The sequence below is a fragment of the Desmodus rotundus genome, chromosome 4, assembly GCF_022682495.2.
Source record: "Desmodus rotundus isolate HL8 chromosome 4, HLdesRot8A.1, whole genome shotgun sequence".
In the NCBI taxonomy this organism is placed as follows: domain Eukaryota; kingdom Metazoa; phylum Chordata; class Mammalia; order Chiroptera; family Phyllostomidae; genus Desmodus; species Desmodus rotundus.
This window is the reverse complement of record NC_071390.1, coordinates 141,812,279-141,837,000: the sequence shown is the minus strand read 5'-3', so window position 1 is coordinate 141,837,000 and position 24,722 is coordinate 141,812,279. Positions and strand designations below refer to the sequence as shown.

Sequence of the window (24,722 nt, the reverse complement as noted above, 5' to 3'; positions counted from 1 at the left end):
AGTTGAATTGAAAAACTCCTAACCCTGACTGCCAGGAAAAGAAAAACTAAACTAAAACTTCAAACATATCTCCAGCATGACAAAAGGGTATACAGACACTAAAAAAAAGTCCTATCAATATTGTACATCAGCTACATTGTGGGGTTTTGTTAACTATTCTGGAAATATATTGGGTAAGCCAAAAAGTCCGTTTAGTTTTCTCTGTGAAATAAAAGATAATTTTTCATTTTCACCAGGAGCTTTATTGATTGGGATATTTTGAGTATGTCGGCTATCTCCTGCTATTTATTGGCTTCTTTCTAGTGGGTAGAGGCCTGGGGTGTTGCTAAACATCTTCCAATGCATAAGACAGCCCCACAGCAAAGAATTATTTGGCCAAAATGTCAATAGTACAAAGAAACTTTGCAAACCATTTTTGACACGTTCTATCAGTCACAGCACCTTCTCCATACACTGCACAGATCATTTTTGCGTTTCAATTGCACTTTTACCTTTCTTGAAATAATAAAGTATAATATGCCAAACATGTTATGTATTTTCTTCCATCTTAAATATAAAATGGCTGCACAAAAATTCACCAATTTTGCTAAGATTTTTTTTAAATGCGTGCTGATATGACAGCTGTCACACACAATACAATCTAACAAAATTGCTTCTTTTTTAAGATGTTATTTATTTATTAGAGAGAGGGGAGGGGAGGGAGAAAGAGAGGGAGAGAAACAATTGTGTGAGAGAAGGTTGCCTCTTGCACACTCCCCTTGGGGACCTGGTCTGCAACCCAGGCAGGTGCCCTGACCAGGAATCGGAACGTAACCTTCAGCTTTGCAGCCTGGCACTCATTCCACTGAGCCACACCAGCCAGGGCTAATAAAATGTTTCCAATGAAATTAAAGACAACTAAGCACTACTAAACCATCATACGGACGAAAGTAAATGAACCTTTGGGCCAACCCAATGATTAACATTTCTTTAGGAAAATGTACTCCAGGTTCCAAAATAACCTACAAATCAATTTTGGAACACAATTTAGTCAGAATATTTTAAATATGCATTAGACTATAACAAAGATAGCATTTCAAATCATTGATGAAAAGATGAGTATTTCACTAAGTGGAGATGGGACAAACTGTAGCATTTTGTCACCTAGACAAAAATAAAGTTGGGTCCACACACCTTACGTTGTATTACCCAGACACATTCCAAATGCATCAAAAATTAAACCATTAAATAAAAGGAAATCAATAATATTAGAGAAATATAACCTTGAAATAGGAATGACCTTTCCACCTAATAGTTCCAAATACAGAAGCCACAAAAGACGAGATTAATAAATTCAACTAAAAACAATAACTAAAAATATATATATAGTAAAAAAGTTCATAAGGAAAGATGAACAACTGAGCAAAAACTAGTTCAACTCGTATCAACAAAAGTCTAATATACGAGGGGCTCCTATGAAAGTTCCAACAAGTCAAAAAGAAAAAGATTCCCAACCAATCAGAAAAAGCATATGAACAGACCACAGAAGAGAAAATACAAATTCCTCCTTAAAATATGAAAAGATGCTCAGCTTCACTTATAAATAAGTAAAATACAAAATAACTGCCCAGATATACCTACCAATTTCTACCTACTGGATTTCCAAGGGCATAGAGAATAGCTTTTTCCATTCATTCTTGCTGGTAACATAATTTGGTACAACCACCAGGAAGAATAATTTGGGAATATTTACTAAAAATTAATTGCAAAATCCCTTTGACCTACGGATCCACTTCCGGGAATTAATAATCCTACAGCTGTATTTGCATACATGCAAAATGGAATACATAAAAGCATTACTCATAAAAGCAGACAATTCAAAAATACATGAACAGGTAACTAGTTACATTAATATGGTAAAAAGAAACCTCTATACTAATAAAAGAGATAAACTGTTCTGTGAAAAAAAAAATAAGATGCAAAAGTATGTATAATATTTATCCAATATAAAAATTGAAGAACTCCTGGCCAGTGTAGCTCAGGTGGTTGGGCGGTGTCCTACAAACCGAAAGGTCACAGGTTCAATTCCCAGTTAGGGCACATACTTAGGTTGCGGGTTCAGTCCCTTAAGGGGCACACACAAGAAGCAACCAACTGATGTTTCTCTCTCACATCACTGTTTCTCTCCCACTCTCTCCCTTCCTCTCTCTCTAAAGTCAACAAACATGTCCTCAGGTAAAGATTGTTTATAAAAAGATTAAAAATTGGAGAAAATATTTGTCTATTAATACATATTTGTATATGCCAAATGACCTAGAAGGATGGGCAAAAAAGTAATTAACAGCAATTATATTGTGGCAGGAAACTTGTTAAGGAACCAGGCAAATGGTGAACAGGAGTAGGAGGGAGAGTTGTTAAAAATTTTTTAAATTTTGGATAATGTGACTGTATAAACGTAGTCTAAACATTAAATTAAAATATAAATAAACAAAAACACTCTTATTTTTCCCTTTTCTTTACTAATGCCATTACCATATTCTATGCCAATACTTTAGAGTTGACTACCCAAAATGGAAGTGGATACTATGTTATACCTCTACCTTTTTTGTTTCTTCATCAGTTCCTTAAAAGTTTCACAGTATACCACAGTTTAATAAATTCATGGTACTGAACTATAAAGAAATATATAGATTTCTCTGTGGGAGGTAATTAAAAATAGAGATTAAAATGAGAAATGTACAAGGGTCCTCAGGAAAGCTCAAAAAAAGTAGAGACAGATGTCAGCATTTCTTTTTTATCAAGCAAAAAGACAAGGGTATTAAAATTAACATTCCACAGAAACATCATCTGTCCAGGAGTATACAAAAGAGGAAAAAAAAAATCTTAACACAACAGATTTCAACTGAGAGAGAGAGAAAAGTGGCTTATTTTGCTGACAGGTATGGTATGGTTGGGTTGGGCACTGCCCCGCAAAGCGAAAGGTCACTGGTTCAATTACTGGTCATGGCTGGTCCCCCGCTGGGGTACATGCGAGAGGCAACAGATCAATGTTTCTCTCCTCTATTTATCCTTCCCCTCCCCCTCTCTATAAATAAATAAAAATAAAATCTTCTTTAAAAAGTGGCTTATTTTTTCATAATTTCTGTAAGAAATAGTATCCATTAAGAAAATCAAGATTTTAATTAAAAGTATATGGATCATTCTGCATTAAGAAAAAACAATGCTTAAGTCTGTCCACAAAATAGAAAAATCTCATTTCAATAAAAGAGAGTCATAAATTACATCTAGTGATGTTAGAAATATCTGAGCAGTAAACACTATTTAATTTTATATAATATGAACTGCCAAATATCTTTAAATACTTTCCCACTACAGTTTTCAATAAAAAAAAAAACTTTTTTAAATCTCTGCACTTACCCCCATTATCTGTTCTTTTTAAAGCTCCATCCTTATGAGGACACAGTTCACATCTCTATTCAAAAAAAAAAAAAAAAAGAAAGGAAATAAAGATTTTTCAGATTACAAACGTATAACATCTTCCTTGTAACTTCAAAACTATTAAAAGATGGGAGCAACATTTGTACTAGTTGCTACCAAGAGTAACATTTCAGAACATTCTTCACAAATTTGCCTTGACGTGAGATCTTCCTCAGATCACCAGATAAATTTTAAAAAGTAAATTCTGCTGAACTTTTAAATTCCTACCAAGATTTTTTAGCATTAAAGTAATAAAAATAAAAAGATTCTCAACATAAGATTGGAACACAGCTTTTAACATTTGCCTCTATCTTTTTACTTTCTACGAACGATCAGGTAGGGTAATTCTAGTCAGTTATGTCTGGTTTGTCCTGAAATAAAAAGCAAAACTCAAAATTTAGAATTTTGATTTAAGTGGGAAGGCATGGTCTCACATGTGCTGATCTGCCTCCTGGAAGGAAGGAACTGCTCTAATTATTCTAGTTACTCTTATCATTCACACGCAGTGGTACTCAAGTTATTACGGATCCCATTCCCTATCAGCCCTCAATATAAAACCAGAAATAAACATACAGCCAGACCTAACATTTCGTTCTGCTACTGACAAGACAGATACAATTATAAAAATAATAAACAGAGTAAGTTTCAATGGCATTGTCTTATATGAAGAATATATTACTGGAGGTCACACCTATTAATTATCTGTGTACTTTATCTTGCTTCCCAAAGAGCTTTTGCAGCATACAAGGTCTGTCTGGAAAGTATCAGGCCTTCGGCTCTGCTAACAGAATCTGCAAAACGAATTCTGCCACGACACGTTTCATGCCAAAATCGAGTCAAAACATTGGACACAGTAGTTTTTGGAATCCCCAGATCAGCTTCTCACACTGTCATTCGTTGATCTTTATTGATTGCAGCCCATACACTAGCTCTCTAGTCTCAGGTGTTCTGCTTGTTGCAGTCCTCCCAGAACGTGGATCACTTTGAACAGATTCTCAACCATCTTTGAAGCGTGTGTGCCACACTTTTATTTGCACTGCACTCACTGCATCATCTCCAAAAGCCTTCTGAATCATCCGAATAGCTTCCTTGGAGGATTGCTCAAGCTTAACGCAAAATTTGATGCAGATTTGTTGCTCTACTTGCTCATTTTGATTGTGACGGCCACACAGTACACATACTCACTCAATGGAGTCTACCACCCCCGCTGACTAGTAAGTACAGTGAAGTTACCATTGTTCAATTTCATGTGCATTCCACTCTACTCTCCTTGGCTGCCAAGTTACATCAACGCTGCCCAAACCATTCTCATTATATTAACAATGGCTGGACTTTTTCCAGACAGACCTCATATAATATAGTAACAAATAAATTACAAAGTAAAATAAAAGCAGGAAACTATGATAAAATAGTAAGTACACACAACATAAACCATGAGATACTATTATTTCTTGTCATGCAGTATTTCACTCTCCTGATTTTCCTCTTACCTCTTTGGCAACACCTTTCTGATAACCTTATCCAACCTTTAAATGTGTCTGTTAGTTCCTCAGGGATCTGACTTAAGATGCCTTCTCATTACATGTTAAGCGCTAGTCAATCTCATTCATTTTCCATAGATCTATTATAACCAATTAAATTACTAGGATATACCAGTGAGTCCCAAATTTTACCTCCTATTTAGATTTGTCCTTTGTTCCATATGTAAAACTTCCTATGATACATAGGCACTTTAAGCTCTGTCCAAAATGTATGACAACACTTGCTCTTCCTGCAGTTTTCCCTATCTTTGTAATGACGCTCTTAAACTACATATTGCCCATACCTAGACATCATCTTTTACAGCTTAACCCTGCTTCCTATCATATTTAATCAATCACCACATTTTGGCCATTCTTCCTCCTAAATACTGACGAGATTTGACTACCTCTATTCTATTAGTATTATTAGCCCACTGCAAGACAATATCAACTTTTATCAGGACCACTTCAGTGGCCTTCTACTACACAGTCTCCCAATATTCACCCTTACCTGACCCCTACCAATTTACAGCAGGAACTTCAAAAACTCAGGTCCAAATATAACACTCCCCCACTTAACACCTCTTCAGTAGTTTCCCTACACAACCTATCCCTACTTTCCCCTCTACAACCTTCTCTCTTCTCAACATCTCACTGTCTGGACAATACTGATTTTTCTTCTTTCAGCTCTGTAAATACTCCAAAGCTCATTCCTGCCTCACAAACTTAACTGTGTTGTTTTTACTCTACCTGAAATACTATCCTTCACCCCAAACCTCTTTCGGAGTGGATAATTTCTTATTCATTCCTCAGATTCTTGCTTACAGTCACTTCTTCAGAAAAGGTTTCCTTGAATCCCTCCCTTTGGTTAGGTGTCATATTATGAATTACCTATACTTTCCTTCTTGTCATATATTATAATCAAAATCATTTATGCAATTATGTTTATCTACTCTGGTAGATTATAAGCTCTCTTTCATGGCTATAGCCCTAGCATCTATCATAGTCTCCAGACATGGTAACGCAAAAAATATATGATGGATAAAATGGAAGGAGCAAAACCACAAGCACAGTTGCTAAAGGCAGGCAATAATTTGGTTCTAAGCTCTACTTCCTTCACAGATGTAAACACTATTGGCTGTATGGTTTACCTTGTGGGAAAAACAGTTGCATGCAGAAGTATAACTAAATCTAATAAAAGACTACAGTCACTGATTGATTACTCTTTGGGATGATTAGGTGTAAGAACAACTGTTTAGCAACTAGGGAAGAAAAATTCGTGTTAGACCTTTAACACTTACTGATCACAAATATAATTCAAACATGTTTAAATTAAAAAATGTTCTTTATTTCTCTCTTATCCTGCAGTCCAAGATGCCAAAAGGAAAGAAGGCGGCTAAGGGAAATGAGGTGGCACCAACACTTGCTGTCATGAAAAAAAGCAGGAGGCCAAGAAGGTACCAAATCCTATTTGAGAAGAGGCCTAAGAATTTGGCATTGGACAGGACATCTGGCCCAAAAGAGACCTCACCCACTTTGTCAAATGCCCCTGCTACATTCATTTGCAGCAGCAAAGAACTATCCTCTATAAACATCTGAAAGTGTCTCTTGCCATTAAGCAGTTCATCCAGGCCTTGGATGCAAAACAGCTACTAAACTGCTTAAGCAGGTCCACAAGTACACACCAGAGACAAAGGCTGAGGAAAAAAGCTGCTAGCAAATGGGATGGGTTAACCCTATCACCACCATGGTGGAGAAAAACAAGGCCCAGCTGGTACTGATGTTGATTCCACAAACCCGGTCATCTTCCTGCCTGCCCTGCTGCGCTAAGGTGGGGGAGGGGGGGTTCCCTATTATATAATGAAGTGGAAAGCCAGGCTGGGTTATCTAGTCCACAGGAAGACCTGTACCATCATCCTCTTCACACAGGTTAACTCAGAACACAAAGCAGGTTGGGCCAAGCTGGTGGAAGCTATCTATACCAATTTCAACAATAGATTTGAGGAGAACCACCGCCACTGGGGAGGCAGTATCCTTGGTCAAATGTCCATGGCTTGCACTTGCAAGCCAGCAGAGGCAAAGGCTAAAGAACTGGCCACAGAGCTGGGCTAAGTGTACATTGTTGAGTTTTTTGTACATAAACTTAATAAAAATTCTCCCTCAAGAAAAGTTTTAAGATTTTATTTATTTACTTTTAGAGAGAGGGGTGATAGGGAGAGAAATATCAATGTGAGATAAAAACATCAATTGGTTGCCTCTCCTTTGCACCTCGACCAGGGAACAAACCGCAACCCAGGCATGTACCCTGACCAGGAATCAAACTTTCAACCTTTCACTTTGCTGGACAATACCCAACCAGCTGAGTCCCATGGGTCAGGGACCAAAAAAAAATGTATTATTTAGGGGTTTTTTTAAAGATTTTATTCATTTTATTTTTAGACAGAGGGGAAGCGAGGGAGGAAGAGAGGGAGAGAAACATCAATGTGTGGCTGCCTCTCATGCGCCCCCTACTGGGGACCTGGCCTGCAACCCAGGGATGTGCCTTAACTTGGAATCGAACTTAGGACCCTTTGGTTCCCAGGCTGGTGCTCAATCCACTGGCCACTCTAGCCAGGGCTATTTAGTATTTTTAATTAAAGAAAAGTAGATGAGTAGATGAAAGGCAACCGATCAATGTTTCTCACATCAATGCTCATTTCCCTCTCTCCCTCCTTTCCCTTCTCTAAAAAAAATAAAATCTTTTTAAAAAGTTACGTGAAACAAATACATAAGAAAACATTTAGCCTCACTTATATCCAAAGAAATACGAATATAAAAGCCACAAATGAGGCATTTTTGCCAACTAAGTTATTAGTACAGCTAAGTTCCTTAAAACATAATTCCTAATGTTCAGAGTGCAGTAAACATTTATTTTCATATATTGTCGATGGCACCATACCCAATTCTTTTTTCTTTTTAGTTTCTTTTAAAGATTTTATTTATTTATTTTAGAGAGAGGGGAAGGGAGGGAGAAAGAAGGAAAGAAGTATCAGTGTGTGGTTACCTCTCACACACCCTCTACTGGGTACCCGGCCCACAACCCAGGCATGTGCCCCAACCAGGAATCAAACCAGCAACACCTGGTTTGCAGGCCCAAGCTCAATCCACTGAGCCACACCAGCCAAAACAATTTCTTTTTAGGGAGCAATATAGCAATATGATTCAAGAAAATTACTTATTCCATTACTTCACAGGCAGCCAAAGGAAGTATGACAGAAAGAGCATTTATTAAGTATGGTGTCGTTTTATATCATATATACACACACACTAAAATTTCAAGACATGAAAAAATGTGTACAAAAATATTTTACATGGCTGATTAAAACTATAAATCTTATAAAATGTCCTACTGTATAATAATGAGGGAATGAACGAAGTAAAATAATATGACTTTGACTCCCAGCTAAAAGTAAAAACAGATAAAAGACTAGAGAAAAATTAGTAACAGGAAGAAAGAAGGTTAAATTACAGTTAGAAGACTGTACTGAAAAGCTCAGGAAGAAAGGATCTGGTAGGAGGGACCCTAGACAACAGAGAATCCCGATTCTATAGTAAACCAACAGAAACTGAAAAGTTTCACAGGGCAGGCTGTACCTATTCATGTTACAATAAGAATTCCACAGATCCATTCTTACTTTACTAACAGAGAGTGTTCAAAGGCACAAGTAAATCCCACAAAAGGACAAAGAGATTATACAAAGACACTCCTCTGCCCTGGCCGGTGTGGCTCAGTGGTTGAGTGCCAGCCTCTCAATCAAAGGGTCACTGGTTAGATTCCCAGGCCAGAGCACATGCCTGGGTTGTAGGCCAGGACCCCAGCAGGGGAAATGCGAGAGGCAACTCTTAAGTTTCTCTCCCTTTCCTTCTCTTCCCTTCCCATCTCTCTAAAAATAAACAAATAAAATCTTTAAAAAAAAAAAGATCTTTCCCCCAAAACAAGCATATATGAAAGATCTCACCACATTTTACCAAGAAAAAATACACTGTAATTGAAATACCCCAAACAAGTAGAAATTATACGAGGAGGCTCTTCCTTTTTTATATCACACACTATGGTAAGAAAGTATGCACACTTTTGGACATGATGGCAGTACAGGCAGACATGGCTCACCTTTTCGCACAACCACATCAAAATTACAGCTAAAATATAGAAGCACCATCAATCAAACCATCAGAAATCAAGTTGAATGGAAATCTGACAAGTAGAGAATTATAGAAAACACATCCATCCAGACTGGTAGGAAGTGCACAGATGTAGAATGAGCTGGTCCCATACCCACATGTGGTGGATAAAAATACATCTCAAGAGCAAGGAGTCCCAGACCCACACCAGACCCCCACCACAGGGTTCCAGTACCAGGAAGATAAGTCCCAAAACTCCTGGCTGCAAAAACCAATGGGTATTCAGTCAGCGGAAGAAACAGCTGAACCCCAAGCAGTTCCTTTTAAAGAACACACACAGAAACTTCCAGCCAAGATGGAGGTGTAGGCAGATACACTTTGCCTCCTCCCACAATCAAAAGAAGGACAACAACAAATTTAAAAACAAATAATAACCAAACTGCCAGAAAATCTAACAGTGTGGATGTCTGGAAACCAAGGAGTTAAAGAAATATTCATTCAGAATGGTAGGAGGGGAAGAGACAGGCAGCCAGGGTGGAGAGGACAAGGGGCAATGCAGTGGCTAGAGGTCCAAGTGGTCCCACATTTGCATGCAGATAAACTGGGAGGAACAAAGGGGGAACGAAACAGACTGCACAACCCAGGGTCCCAGCATGGGGAAAAAAAGCCTCAAAACCTCTGGATATAAAAACCTGTGTGGATTGTGGAGGTGGTGTGCATTGTGGAGGTGGTGTGGATTGTGGAGGTGGGAGAAACTCCCAGCCTCACAGAAGAGTTCAATGGAGAGACCAATAGGGTCCTAGAACATACACAAACCCACCCGAATGTGAATCAGCACCACAAGGGCCCAATTTGATTGTGGGTAGCGGGAGAAGTGACTGAAAGCTGGCAGAGAGACAAGCAAGTGGCATTGTTCCCTCCCTGACCCCTACCCCACATACAGCGTCACAACACAGCAAAGAAGGTTGCCCTGTCCTGGCGAATACCTAAGGCTCCTCCCCTTACAACTTAAAATGCACACTGAGATAAAAAATACAGTCTAAAAGAAAGAACAGATCAAAGCTCCAAAAATAGAACTAAGCACTGAAGACAGCCAACCTATCAGATGCACAGTTCAAAACACTGGTAATCACGGTGCTCACAGAAATGGTGGAGTATGGTCACAAAATAGAGGAAAAAGTGAAGGCGAAGAAAAATGACATAAAGAAAAATATCCAGTTTTATATCTTGCAGATTCTCAAGATGGCGGTGAGATACGTGAGAGCAGAGTCCACTTCCCCCTGCACATGGGTGAAACACCTAGCCGATCTACTGAGGAACAAAGCAAACAGCCAACAGCACCCCAGCGTTTATGAAGACAGGAGACCAAAAAGTATAGAGGACACTGAAAAAACAGACGGTAAGGGGACTGCTTCAGAACAAAAAGGTCCCTGGGACCAGCACGACTGCACCCCCCAGGCCCAGCGCATCTGCTGGGCCTGCCGAAGGACTCCTGGGAGAGAGCCCAGTTAAGTGCTCCCCCACCTGCCAAAAAAGGCTTGAGCACCACAGGGAGTCCAGCAGGAGAGGTGGGCTGTGTGAGAGGACAGGCCCTTCCTTGTATGGAGGCAGGCTTGAGCAGGATGATTTTCTCAAAAAGAAAAAGACCCTCGGGGGCACTTTGGAGAAATCTCCTGCAGCAGCAGCTCCAGTCTCCTCTCCGCCCAGTCTCGCGCTCCTACAGGGGTGTGGTGGGCATGGAGCCCAAACCCGAAGCACCAGGGAGAGTGCACATCTTGGGGAAGCCTGAGACCACAAGCACCGGGGAATGTGCGCACTCATAGCCCGGAGGAGGGTGAGTGCCTGAACCTGTGGGTCCAGAGACTGCTAGAGAGCTGGGCCGCAGGCTGCCCGAGTGCTGGTCGGGAACGAAGATGAGCTGGGATAGGCCCCCTGAGTTGGCTGCAGCCAAAAGCACCAGCAAAACTGTCTTTGCAAGTTTGAACCCAGCAGGCTTGGTTTTCTTTTCTTGTTTTTTTAAAGAAATTCTTTATTATTATTTTTATTTGTTTTCTTTTAACACCTTCTTCCTCTCTTTCCTTCTTTCTTGTTCTACTCCTTCTTTCTCTCCCTTTATATCTCTTCTTTCCGTCTTTTTTTTTCTTAATCCCTATAAGAAAAACCTGGAACTGTGAAAAGACCAGAGTTGGATCCAAAGAGGGAGCACCCCAACAGCTGAGACAGTGAAACAAATTCCACTTTGCTACTCCAGAGAACTTGCGAGTTATTCTATATTTGTATTATTATTTTTTTCATTATTGTTATATCATTCATTTTATTAGCATTTTTGTATTTCTCTTCTTTCTGTTTAGTCTTCTTCACTTGACTGCTTAATTTGCATTGTTTGACTGGTTTCCCCTTGTTCTCTCTTTCATAATGTATTGTTAATTAACTGTCTTTCACTTAACTTGTGTTCCACTAGCACACTACTCTAGGATCTATACCCCCTATTCTAGTTATCCAGATCACATACATTCCGTCATATGATTGTTGCTCCATTACTATTGTAAATAATAGCTGTTCCACACATCTGCAAATACTATACAGAACCCCTGCCCAGATCTCACCCTACTTCACTGAGTCCTGAACTTTATAACTGGTGTGGTTAACTCTATTCACTCACGCATTACACCTATTTTCTACCCTTACTCTCTCACTTTACCTCATAATCTGACCTCCCACAAACTCACAGCTTTCTAGATCCAACTCACAATCCTTCCCCTCCACAACAAGACTCTTATCTTCTATCCACCCTTTCTAAAAGGTGGTCAGGTGGGTGAATTATCATGGTTAACACTATACATATCCATGGGATCTCCTATCCCTTCTCTAACGACTGGTACTTTAAATATCATATAATACACTCCTGCTGTCTTAAACCATTTCGCCTTCCCCCTACAACCCACAAAAAAAGAGTAGGTAGAAGCTGTGAACACCAAGATACCTTCTGGAGGAGGAAACCCACCAACAAAGGAACCACCAAGAGCTAAGAACAGAAGAAGGTGAAGGAGGGAGTGGAAGTCACACTAACTCAACCCAGGACCTATCTAGAAATACATCTAATAGTGGAGAAATTACTCAGAACAAAAAACTTAACAAGAGCAAGAGAAAAGCCTCAAAACCTTGTATACATGGAAGAACCAGCTTCAACACAACCTGCCCACACCTGCGCAACAGAAAACAAGAGGTGGGGGACAGACTGACCCTCCGTTAACCACCTGGTGGGAAGGAACCACCAAATAATGACCCAACAACAATCAAAACGCAATTACATCCGAAGAGCCAACATAAACGACAGCCCAAGCCCAGTGATCTCGGGAGATCAAGGAGGCTGTACCACTAAATAGCACAGGTATTCCACCACAGAAGTCTACACCATAAACCCAGGGAGTCAGAACAGATCAATTTAAGAAGCAGAGACTAACAAGAAGAGTTTCACAAACAATGGGAACACAAAGAAACAATCCCCAAAATTAAAGGAAAGGAGGAAGTCTCAGAAACAACGCTAAATGAAAGAGGCAAGTCAAACATCAGATAATGAGTTCAAGGAATTGGTGCTAAGGAAGCTTAATGAGCTCACACACAATTACCAAAAACTACAGAGAAACTACAATGAACTCACTGCAAACTATATCAACATGAAAAAGGAAATAGAAACTATCAACAAGGGCCAAGAGGAAATGAAGAATACAATTTCTGAACTGAAAAACACAGTAGAATGAATCAAAATCAGGCTCGATGAAGCAGAGGATCGGATCAGCGAACTGGAGGACAAGGTAGAAAAAAACACCCAGAATGAGCAAGAAAAGGAAAACAGGCTCAGAAAGAATGAAGAGGGGTTAAGGAAAATGCAGGACAACATGAAACATAATACTATCCGTATAATAGGGATACCAGAAAGACAAGAGGAAGAGCAAGGGATAGAAAACCTGTTTGAAAAACTAATGATGGAAAATTTCCCTAATTGGATGAGAGAAAAAGTCACACAGATCCAGGAATCACAGAGTCCCAATCAAGAGGAACCCAAAGAGGCAGACTGCAAGACACATCATAATTAAAATGGCAAAATTCCAAGACAAAGAAAGAATCTTAAAGGCAGAAAGGGAAAAACAAGGAAGTAACATACAAGGGAGCCCCAATAAGGTTAGCACTGACTTCTCAATTAGAAAAGCTCCAAGCCAGAAGAGAATGGCAAAAAATATTCCAAGTAATGAAAACTAGAGGCCTGCAACCAAGGCTACTTTACCCAGCAAGGCTCTCAAATAAGGAGTTTCTCAGTCAAAAGAAGTCTAAAAGAATATACCTCCACCAGACCAGCTCTGCAAGAGATGCTAAAGGGGCTGCTGTAAGGAAAGGAAGGAAAAGAGAGAGGGAGAGAACACAGGTACAAAAAAATTGGCAATGAATAAGTACCTATCAATAATAACCTTAAACATAAGTGGATTAAATGCTCCAATCAAAAGACATAGAATAGCTGAATAGATGAGAAAGCAAGACCCACATATAATCTGCCTACAAGAGACCCACCTCAGAAGAAAAGACTTCCACAGACTGAAAGTGAAGGGCTAGAAACAAATTTTCCTAGGAAACGGACAGGGAAAAAAAGCAGGGGTAGCAATACTCATATCAGACAAAATAGACTTCAAAAAAGGGGCCAGTAAAGAGAGACCCAGAAGGTCACTTCATAATACTCAAAGGAAGAATCCATCAAGAAGACATAAATATTGTAAATATATATGCACCCAAATACATAAAGAAAATCTCGGAGGACTTCAGGAAAGATATTGACAGCAACACAATTATAATAGGAGATTTTAATACTCCACTGTCAAAGACAGATCTTCCAAACAAAATATCAACAAACATATTGTGGCACTGAACAATGCCCTAGATGAAATGGACTTATATAGAGAGAGAGCCTTTCATCCAAAAGAAGCAAAATACACATTCTTTTCAAGTGTACATGGAACTTTTTCAAAGATAGACCATATGATAGGACACAAAACAATCCTCAACAAGTTCAAGAAAACTGAAATCACATCAAGCATTTTCTCTGACCATAAGGGACTGAAAGAGACACAAATCTCAAGGAAAAAAACCCAAAACACTCAAAAACATGGAGATTGAATAGCATGCTATTAAACAATGAATGGGTGAAAAATGAGATTAGGGAAGAAATCAAAAAGTTTCTGGAAACAAATGAAAATGAACTCATAACAATCCAAAACCTATGGGACACAGCAAAGGCAGTCCTGAGAGGGAAATTCATAGCGATACAGGCCTACCTAAAAAAATAGAAATAGCTCAAATAAACAACCTAACCCTACACGTACAAGAACTCGAGAAACAACAACAAAGACAACCCAGAGCAAGTAGAAGGAAGAAAATAACCAAGATCAGAGCAGAACTGCATGACATAGACTAAAAGAACAATTTTAAGGATCAATGAATCCAGAAGCTGATTTTTTGAAAAGGTAAACAAAATCGACAAGCCTTTAAGCAGGCCCATCAAGAAAAAAAGAGAGAGGACCCAAATAAACACAATCATTAATGAAAGAGGAGAGATTACAACTGACACCACAGAAATACAAAGGATTGTAAGAAATTACTACGAAGAACTCTATGCCAAGAAATTTGAAAACCTAGATGAGATGGACAAATTCCTAGAAAAATATAACCTCCCAAAACTCAATGAGGAAGAAGCAGAAAGCCTGAACAGACCAGTAATGCCTGATGAAATTGAAACAGTAATCAAAAAGCTCCTGACACACAAAAGCCCTGGACCAGATGGTTTCACAGGAGAATTCTACAGAGCATTTAAGGGGGAGCTAACCCCCATCCTCCACAGATTATTTCAAAAAATTCAAGAAGATGAAAGTCTCCCAAACTCATTTTATGAAGCCAACATCATCCTAATCCCAAAACCAGATAAAGACATAACAAAGAAAGAAAACATCAGGCCAATGTTGCTGATGAATATAGATGCTAAAATCCTCAACAAAATATTGGCAAACCACATCCAGTAATATGTTTAAAAGATCATACACCATGATCCAGTGGGATTCATCCCAGGGATGCAATGAGGGTACAATATTCGCAAATCAATAAACATAATACACCACATCAATAACTGCAAAGACAAAAATCACATGATCATATCAATAGATGTGGAAAAAGCATTTGATAAGGTACAGCACCCATTTATGATAAAAAAACACTCAACAAAGTGGGAATAGAGGGAGCATTCCTCAACATAATAAAGGCTACATATGAGAGACCCACAGCCAACATCATACTCAATGGACAAAAACTTAGAGCTTTCCCACTAAGATCAGGAACAAGACAATGATGCCTGCTCTCACCACTCCTATTCAACATAGTATTGGAAGTCCTACCCACCGAAATCAGACAAGAAAAAGCAATAAAAGGCAACCAAATTGGAAAGGAGGAAATGAAACTGTCACTGTTGCAGACGACATGATAGTGTACATGGAAAATCCTGTAGACTCCACCAAAAAACTACTCTACCTAATAAATGAATTTGGCAAAACAGCCGGATACAAAGTCAATACTCAGAAATCAAAGACATTCTTGTAGGCCAACAATGAGATATAAGAAACAGAAATCAGGAAAAAAAGTCCCATTTGATATAGCAACAAGAAAAATAAAGTACCTAGGAATAAACCTAACCAAGGAGGTAAAAGCTCTGTACTCCAAAAACTACACAACACTGAAGAAGAAACTAAGGAAGACACAAACAAATGGAAGCATGTACCATGCGCATGGATCAGAAGACTGAACATCAACAAAATGTCCATACTACCCAAAGCGATTTATAGATTCAGTGCAATCCCTATTAAAGTACCCATGACATATTTCACAGATATAGAACATTTCAGAAATTTATATGGAACCATAAACGACCCTGAATAGCTGTAGCAATTTTGAGGAAGAACAACAAATACCTGATATCAAACTGTATTACAAGGCCACGATAATCAAAACAGCCTGGTACTGGCATAAAAACAGGCACATAGACCAATGGAACAGAACAGAGAGCCCAGAAATAAACCCAAGTCTCTACGGTCAATTAATATTTGACAAAGGAGGCAGGAGCATAAGATGGAGCAAAAATAGCCTCTTTAACAGAATGTGTTGGGAGATCTGGACAGCTGTGTGCAAAAAAATGAAACTCGATCACCAACTTATGCCATACACGAAAATAAACTCAAGATGGATAAAAGACTTAAATATAAGTCGTAACACCATAAAAGTCCTAGAGGAAAACATTGGCAGGAAAATCTCAGACATTCCACGCAGCAACATCCTCACAGAAATGTCCCCTAAAACAAGGGACATAAAGGAAAGAATAAACAAATGGGACCTCATCAAAATTAAAAGCTTCTGCATGGCTAAAGAAAACAGCACCAAAGTACAAAGAGAACCAACAGTATGGGAAAACCTATTTGCCAATGATACCTCAGACAAGGGCCTGATCTCCAAAATATATAAAGAACTCACACAACTCCACTCCAGGAAGACAAACAACCCAATTAAAAAATGGGAAAATGGGCAAAGGTCTTGAACAGACACTTCTCCAAGGAAGACATACAGAGGGCCCAGAGTCATATGAAAAGATGCTCAGCATCACTAGCCATCAGAGAGATGCAAATTAAAACCACAATGACGTACCATCTCACACCAGTCAGAATGGCCATCATAAACAAATCAACAAACAAATGTTGGAGAGGATGCGGAGAAAAGGGAACCCTAGTACATTGCTGGTGGGAATGCAGACTGGTGCGGCCACTGTGGAAAACAGGATGGAATTTCCTCAGAAAACTAAAAATGGAACTGCCCTTTGACCCAGCAATTCCACTGCTGGGATCATACCCTAAGAACCCTGAAACACCAATCCAAAAGAACCTATGCACCCCAATGTTCATTGTAGCACAATTTACAATAGCCAAGTACTGGAAGCAGCCTAAGTGCCCATCAGCAAATGAGTGTATCAAAAAACTATGGTATATTTACACAATGGAATTCTACGCAGCAGAGAGAAAGAGGGAGCTTATCCCCTTTGCAATGGCATGGATGGAACTGGAGGGCATTATGCTAAGTGAAATAAGCCAGGTGGTGAGGGACAAATACCATATGATTTCACTTTTAACTGCAACGTAATCAACAGAAGAAAAAAGCAAACAAAATATAACCAGAGACATTGAAGTTAAGAGCAATCTAACAAGATCAGAGGGGAGGGGGGAAGGGATAGTGGGGAGAAAGGTTTTCAGGAACTACTATAAAGGACACATAGACAAAACCAAGGGGGAAAGTGGAAGCAGGGGAGGGAGGTGGGTTTAGCTGGGGTGGGGCAGAGTGGTGGGGAGAAAATGCAGACAAGTGGAATTGAACAAAAAGAAAATAATTTTTTACAAAGGAAAGAAAGAAAAATATCCAGGGAACCAACAGTGAAGGGAAGGAAACTGGGACTCAAATCAACGATGTAGACCAGAAGAAATAAACATTCAACAGAAACAGAATGAAGAAACAAGAATTCAAACAAATGAGGAGAGGCTTTGGAACCTCCAGGACAACTTTATGTGTTCCAGCGTTCCATTATCTGAATCACTGGGGTGCCAGACGGAGAAGAGGAAGAGCAAGAAACTGAAAACTTATTTGAAAACATAATGAATGACAACTTCCCCAATCTGGCAAAGGAAATAAGACTTCCAGGAAATCCAGGAAGCTCAGAGAGTCTCAAAGAAGTTGGACCCAAGGAAACACCAAGTCACATCATAATTACATTACCCAAGATAAAAGATAAGGAGAGAATCTTCAAAGCAGCAAGAGAAAAGGAGACACTTACCTACAAAACAGTTCCCATAAGACTATCAGCTGATCTCTCAAAAGAAACCTTGCAGGCAAGAAGGGGCTGGAAAGAAGTATTTGAAGTCAAGAAAAGCAAGGACCTACATCCAACATTACTATATCCAGCAAAGCTACCATTTAGAATGGAAGGAAGGGCAGAGAAAGTGCTTCCCAGACAAGGTAAAGCTAAAGGAGTTAATCATCTCCCAGCCCTTATTACATGAACTGTTAAAGGGACTTATCTAAGAAAAAGATGACCAAAACTATGAACAGTAAAATGACAACGAACTCACAACTATCAACAACTGAACCTAAAACAACAAAAAAAGAAAACAAAATCAAAAACAAACTAAGCGAACAACTAGAACAGGAACAGAATCACAGAAATAGAGATCACAAAGAGGGTTATCAGCAGTGAGGGGGAGGAGGGAGAATGGAGGAAAAGGCACAGGGAATAAGAAACATAAATGGTAGATACAAAATAGATAGGAGGAAGTTAAGAATAGTATGGGAAATGGAGAAGCTAAAGAAGTTATACGTACAACTCATGGACATGAACTAAGCGGGGGAATGCTGGTGGGAGGGAGGGTGCTCCATAGAGGGGAATAAATGGGAGAAATAAATGGGACAAGTATAATAGCATAATCAGTAAAATACATATATTTTTTTTAAGATTTTATTTATTTAAGTTAGAGAGGGGAAGGGAGGGGAAAAAGAGAGGGAGAGATACATCAATGTGTGCTTGCCTCTCCTGTGCCCCTTGTTGGGGACCCGGCCTACAACCCAGTCATCTGCCCCGACTGGGAATTGAACTAGTGACCTTCTGGGACGTAGGCCGGCACTCAATCCACTCAGCCACATTCAGCCAGGGCATAAAATACATATTTTTAAAAAGAAAAATAAAATAATGAAGATACACATAGACTCACCTACTCAGTCACTCCTTCTAAGCTCCAATACCTGGGTAGAGGCTTGAAAGGCACCAGTGTCACACAGGGATAAACTGAAGTGTCTGGCATCAAGGTGAGCAGAGGCCACTGACCCTTTTCCAAACACTCTCCCTACAGAACCACAGAGCAGGCAAGCTAGTGTCATATCTGAGACTCCATCAACCTGGCTAATACTGTTTGACCTGCCTTGGAGATCCCCAGAGACCCTGCCCCACCCAACATACAGGCCCACCCAAACTGCTTTTCCATATGAATGGCTGGTCTTGGCTCCAGCTTCAAAACTTCCCAAATCCTCTGAGATATTCAACAGCCTGCCTTAGTGAGCCCCAGGCCCAGCATAGCAGCAGCCAGCCTAGATTCATAGCTTGGCTTCATCGGAGAATCGCCAAGCCCAGCACAAGTAGAAGACATCTCAGGTTGCTTTATACTTCAAGCATAGTAGCTCCAGGGCAAAAAACAGGTGGGGGCTGAATTTGGCCTGCATTACCCAAAAACCTCTGGTCCAGCACACCCTGTGGACAGCTACAGACCACATCTGAACACCACCACCTGCCCCTGCACAGCTGATCCTCCATAGAGGGCAGAAGTTGGTGGTAAGTACTCAGAGCGAATCCTTGCAGCTAGCTGACCTAGGTAAATCCCTCCCACTGATCTGCCAACAGCAACCAAGGCTCAACTACAAGGGGAGAGTGTACTCAGCCCACACAAATGGTGTACCTCGAGCACCCAACTTGGGTAATAGGGGAGCCTGTGCCACTGGACCCTACAGGACACCTACTACATTAGGCCGTACTACCAAGACATGGAGTAAAGCTGCTCGACCTAATACACAGAACTACCTAAGCCAAAGAACTTAAATGTATGACCCACGGACATGCACTTGGGGGTGAGGGAAGGAGGAATGTTGGTGGGAGGAGTGGGGCAGGGTGGAGGGGAATAAAGGGGAGAAAAAAAATGGGACAACTATAATAGCATAATCAATAAAATATGTTAAAAAATAAAATTTTTAATTAAAAAAAAAATCATAGTTGGCAGGTGCAAAATAGACAAGGTGATGTTAAGAATAGTATAGGAAATGGAGTAGCCAAAGAACTTATGTGTGTGACCAATAGACATGGACTAAGTGGTGGGATTGCTGGATGGAATGGGGTGCCAGGTATAGGGGGTCAAAGGAGGAAAAATTGGGACAACAGTAACAGCATAATCAATAAAATATATACTTTTAACATAAAGAAGCTCAGTGGGCCCCAAGTAGCCAAACTGCTCAAAACAAAGAGAGAAGTTAAAAGTAGCCAAGAGAAAATGACACATAAAGTACAGGGAAATAACAACTGGATAAATGGTCGATTTGTCATCATAAACTATGGAAGCCAAAAGAGAATAAAACATCATCTTTCAAGTAATTGAAGAAAAAGAACTGTCAACGAAGAATTGTATATCTAACTAATATATCCTTCAAAAATGAAGGTAAAATAGATATTTTCAGATAATAGAGGACAAAGAGAAATCATCACCAGCAGACACAGACTACAATAAAGACTAAAATAAGTCTTCAAAATGAAGAGAAACGGTACTAGATGAAAATACAAATATTCAGGAAGCAAAGCAGAGCACTCCAAATGGTAAACATCTGGGTAATTATAAAAGACTGTATTTCTTATTCTTTAAAATACATAATATTGAAGGCAAAAGTTTAATGTCTCCTGAGCTGTGTAATATATGTAGATCTAATACAGATGACAATAACATAACTGACAACAAAGGCGATAGAGTATCTTAAGGCTGGAAGTTTTCTACACTTCATAAGAAGTGGTACAATATTAACTATTGCATGGTATGGACTGTAGAAGGTAAAAAATATATATTGAAATTGCTAGAGGAATACTAAAAAACTAATACAAAGAGAAGTAGCTTTACAAAAGTTACATGTTAAAAATTCTTATCTACATGAAAAAACTTAAGTTGGAACCTTTATTTAAATAATTATATAAAGGCAGTAACTCAAAATGGATCACATATTTAAAAGAGTCAACACTATAAAATTCCTAGAGAAGGAGAAGTATATCTTCATAACCTAGCGTTCAGCTCTGCTTTTCTTAAGATACACCAAAAGCAGAGGCAACAAAAGAAATAATAAATTACAGTCTACCAAACCTAAAAACTTTTGTGCTACAAATGATACCATCAAGTATGAAAATCCACAGAATGAAAGAAATATTTGCAAGTCACACATCTGATAAACTTATATCCAGAATATAGGGAGCCCTACAACTTAATAATAAAAAGACATATAATCACATTAAAAATTGTGCCAAGGCCCTAACTGGTTTGGTTCAATTGGTTGGGCATCATCCTGCAAAACAAAAACGTTATCAGTTTGATTCTGGTCAGGGAACATGCCTGGCTTGCAGGTCTGATCCTGTCAGGGTGTGCAAGAGAAACCAATTAATGTTTCTCTCTCACATAGATGTTTCTTTCCTTCTTTCTTCCCCTCCCTTTCCCTCTCTCTCAAAATGATAAATAAAATCTTTTAAAATTTTGTGCCAAGGATATGAATAGACATTTCTCCAAAGAAAACATGGAAATGACAATAATAAGCCCATGAAAAGATGTCTAACATCAACAGTCATTAAGGAAATGATTAATCAACACCATAATGAGATACCTCTAGAATGGCTAAAATCAAAAAGAGAAACAATACATAAACATATCCTGTTGGCAAGGATACAGAGAAATTTAGAGGCTTCATATATAGCTGATGGAATATAAAATAGTGTAACTGTGTTGGCAATTCCTCAAATGGTTATATAAAGAGTTAACACATAGATCAAAAATCCAAACCCCAAAGAAATGAAAACATACTTCTACGTAAAAGTTCGTACACAAATGTTCCTAACAGGATTATTTGTAACAGCCAAAGTGTAGATACAACCTGAATGTTCATCAATTAATAAACGATTATGTAAACTGTGGTATAGCCATACAATGGAATGTTATTCGACAATAAAAAGTAATAAAGTCCTAATACATGCTACAACATAAGTGAACCTTAAAAACATTATGCTGAGGGGAAAAAAGCCACTCACAAAATACTACCTACTGTATCAATATAATTCCTTTTGTATGAAATGTCCAGAATAGAGGCAGAAAGTAGATTAGTGGTTTCCATGGACTGGAAAGGCTGGGTAATAGATAGTGGCTGCTAATGAGCACAGTTTTTTCTGAGGTGATGTAAATGTTCTAAAATTGATTATGGTAATGGTTGTACAATTCTGTGAACATACTAAAAGCCACTGAATTACACATTTTAAGTGGCTGAACTATTTATGTGAATTTTATCATCAAAACTTATTTTTAAATACTAATTTTCATTATACTAAAAACAAAAGAGACAAACAGAAAAAACTTACTAAAAGGGCAGACCTAAATCCAATCAGGTAATTACATTCAATGTTGAGATTAAACTTGAGACATAATGAAATATAATAATCATAAATGTATACCAGTAACGATGATTCAAAATACATGGGGTAAAACTGTCACAAGTAAAGGGATAAATAACAATTCCACATAGTCCTACATTATTTTCACATTTGTCTTGGTAATTAACAAAACTAGACCCCTCAAAAATCGATAAATAAATGGATAATCAATAAATAAATGGAAAGTCACGATACACATTGTTTTCGGGTGAACACAGTACATTAACCAAGTAAGACCATATACAAGACATACACAAAACAGGACACAATGGCCCTAACCAGGTAGCTCAGTTGGTTGGAGCACTGTCTGGTACACCAAAAGGTTAAGGGTTCAATTTCCAGTCGCAGCAGGTATCAAGGTTGCTGCTTGGATACTCTGTCAGAGTGTGTATGGGAGAAAACCGATGGATATGCCACTGTCTCTCCCTCCTTCTCTAAAAAAAGCAATAACCATATCCTCAGATGGGGATTTAAAAAACAAACATAAGACACAATTTAAAAGGGCTAATTATCATACAGAGTATGTTCCCTGACCACATTAGGAAAAAGGTATAAAATTAACAACCTAAGACTCCCCCTAAAGAACCTAAAAAAGTGCAAAGTAAACCCCAAGTAGAAGAACAGAAAATGTAAAGATAAGAGCAGGAAAAAATGAAACAGAAAAGATACAGTACTGAAAATTTAAAGTCAAACTGGAAAGATGAACAAAGTTGATAAACCTCTAGCTAAACTAATTTCAAAACACACAGAAATTCCCAATAGCAGAAATGAAAAAGGAATTATCACTAATTATCACTACAGAACCCACAGATATTAAAAGAACAAAAGATTATTAACTTTACACTAACCAATTCAATAACTTGGATGAAATGGAAAACTTCCCTGAAAAATACAACTTTAAATTGACAAGATGAAACAAAAATTTAAAGAGAACCCTTTCAGTTCAATTCATTATCAAAATCCTTCCGCAAAATAGAACTCTAGGATTAGATTTTTCAGTAGTAAATTCCTTCAAATCACCAGGGGAGAAATACCAATCTCACACACTTTCAGAAATAGAGAACACTTCCAAAATCATTTTCAAGTCCAGAATGAGTAATATATAGTATTGGTAACAAATATACCAATACTAAAACCTGAAAAACACTGCAAAAAAAATTACAGACTAACATCCCTCATGTGCATAGATGTAAAAATATTTAATAAACTATTAGCGATTTAAATCCAGCAATATATAAAAAAGATAATACACTGTGACCAAGTGAAGTTTATTCCAGAAATACTAGGTTGTTATGACATTTGAAAATAAAACAACAAAATTCACCATATTAACTTTTTAAAATATATAATCATTTCAAACAAATCAGAAAAAGCATTGACAAAAAAATACCCATTCAACTATAAACTGCCAGAAAACTAGAAACAGAAGAGATTTAATTCAACCTGTACATTAATTACATCTTTTCATTCAGATTTTTGATACTTTGGGGCTTGCTGACTCCAGAGGGACTGGCCCTCCCACGACTGGCTAATTCCTGCGGGTAGCAAACAACTCCTAGGCTAGCTTTCATATGCAAGCCAACCAATCCAGAGACCATACCCCCAACAACGATCTATTTTACAATCCAGCCAGTACATTCCCCAGTCCTAATCACCCAAGGGCTAAGTACCAGACAAATAGGGAAAGTCCCTATGCCCCCCAGGGTCCCTGAAATTACTCAAACTAGACAATCCTAAACCTCATTATCATTCCTTGACTATACCTTCCCCCAGGAACCAAAATAAAGGCTCTTGCCTTTACTTTTTCCCTTTTGCTCCTTCTGCCTCCCAACTAAGCCATGTGGCCTTCTATGTCTTGGTATAACTCCTCTGTCAATCTGTGAGTATAACAAACTATCTTAACAATGACCGTCCTCTCCTAATCTATCGGCCTTGCCTGCCGTACTTAACATAATAATAAAATCAATGATTTTAAAAAAAACTGGTAACGATCATCAATAAAAAGCCTACAGCTGACATAATTAATGGTACAAAACTGAATGCTTTCCCCAATGAATGCGAACAAGATTTAAAGTATATGCAATAAAGGAAGAAAATGTTTTCAAAAACACAAATCAGAAAGATCAACAAAGTTGATAAACCTCTAGCTACTAAAAAAATCTAAGTTATCACAAAAATCTCATAGAATTAATGTGAGTTAAGGTCGTAAGACACAGGTCAATATACATAAGTCAATTCTACTTCCA

General features: G+C 38.5%; 1 protein-coding gene and 1 pseudogene across 15 annotated transcripts in view; one reads left to right on the top strand and one right to left on the bottom strand.

Moving 5' to 3' along the window:
- The window catches only part of MLLT10 (MLLT10 histone lysine methyltransferase DOT1L cofactor), a 258,378-nt gene that overhangs the window by 202,724 nt on the left and 30,932 nt on the right, over window positions 1-24,722 (bottom strand). For 14 of the 15 annotated variants that reach the window (XM_053922164.2, XM_053922167.2, XM_053922168.2 and 11 more), the window contains one exon: window positions 3,397-3,451. The exons of the other annotated variant lie outside the window; for it this stretch is intronic. In XM_053922164.2, the coding sequence (XP_053778139.1) occupies window positions 3,397-3,451 (55 nt within the window). The remainder of the gene's footprint in view (window positions 1-3,396; window positions 3,452-24,722) is intronic. 15 annotated transcript variants of the gene reach the window in all.
- On the top strand, window positions 6,194-7,941 carry LOC112319018 (large ribosomal subunit protein eL8 pseudogene; annotated as a pseudogene).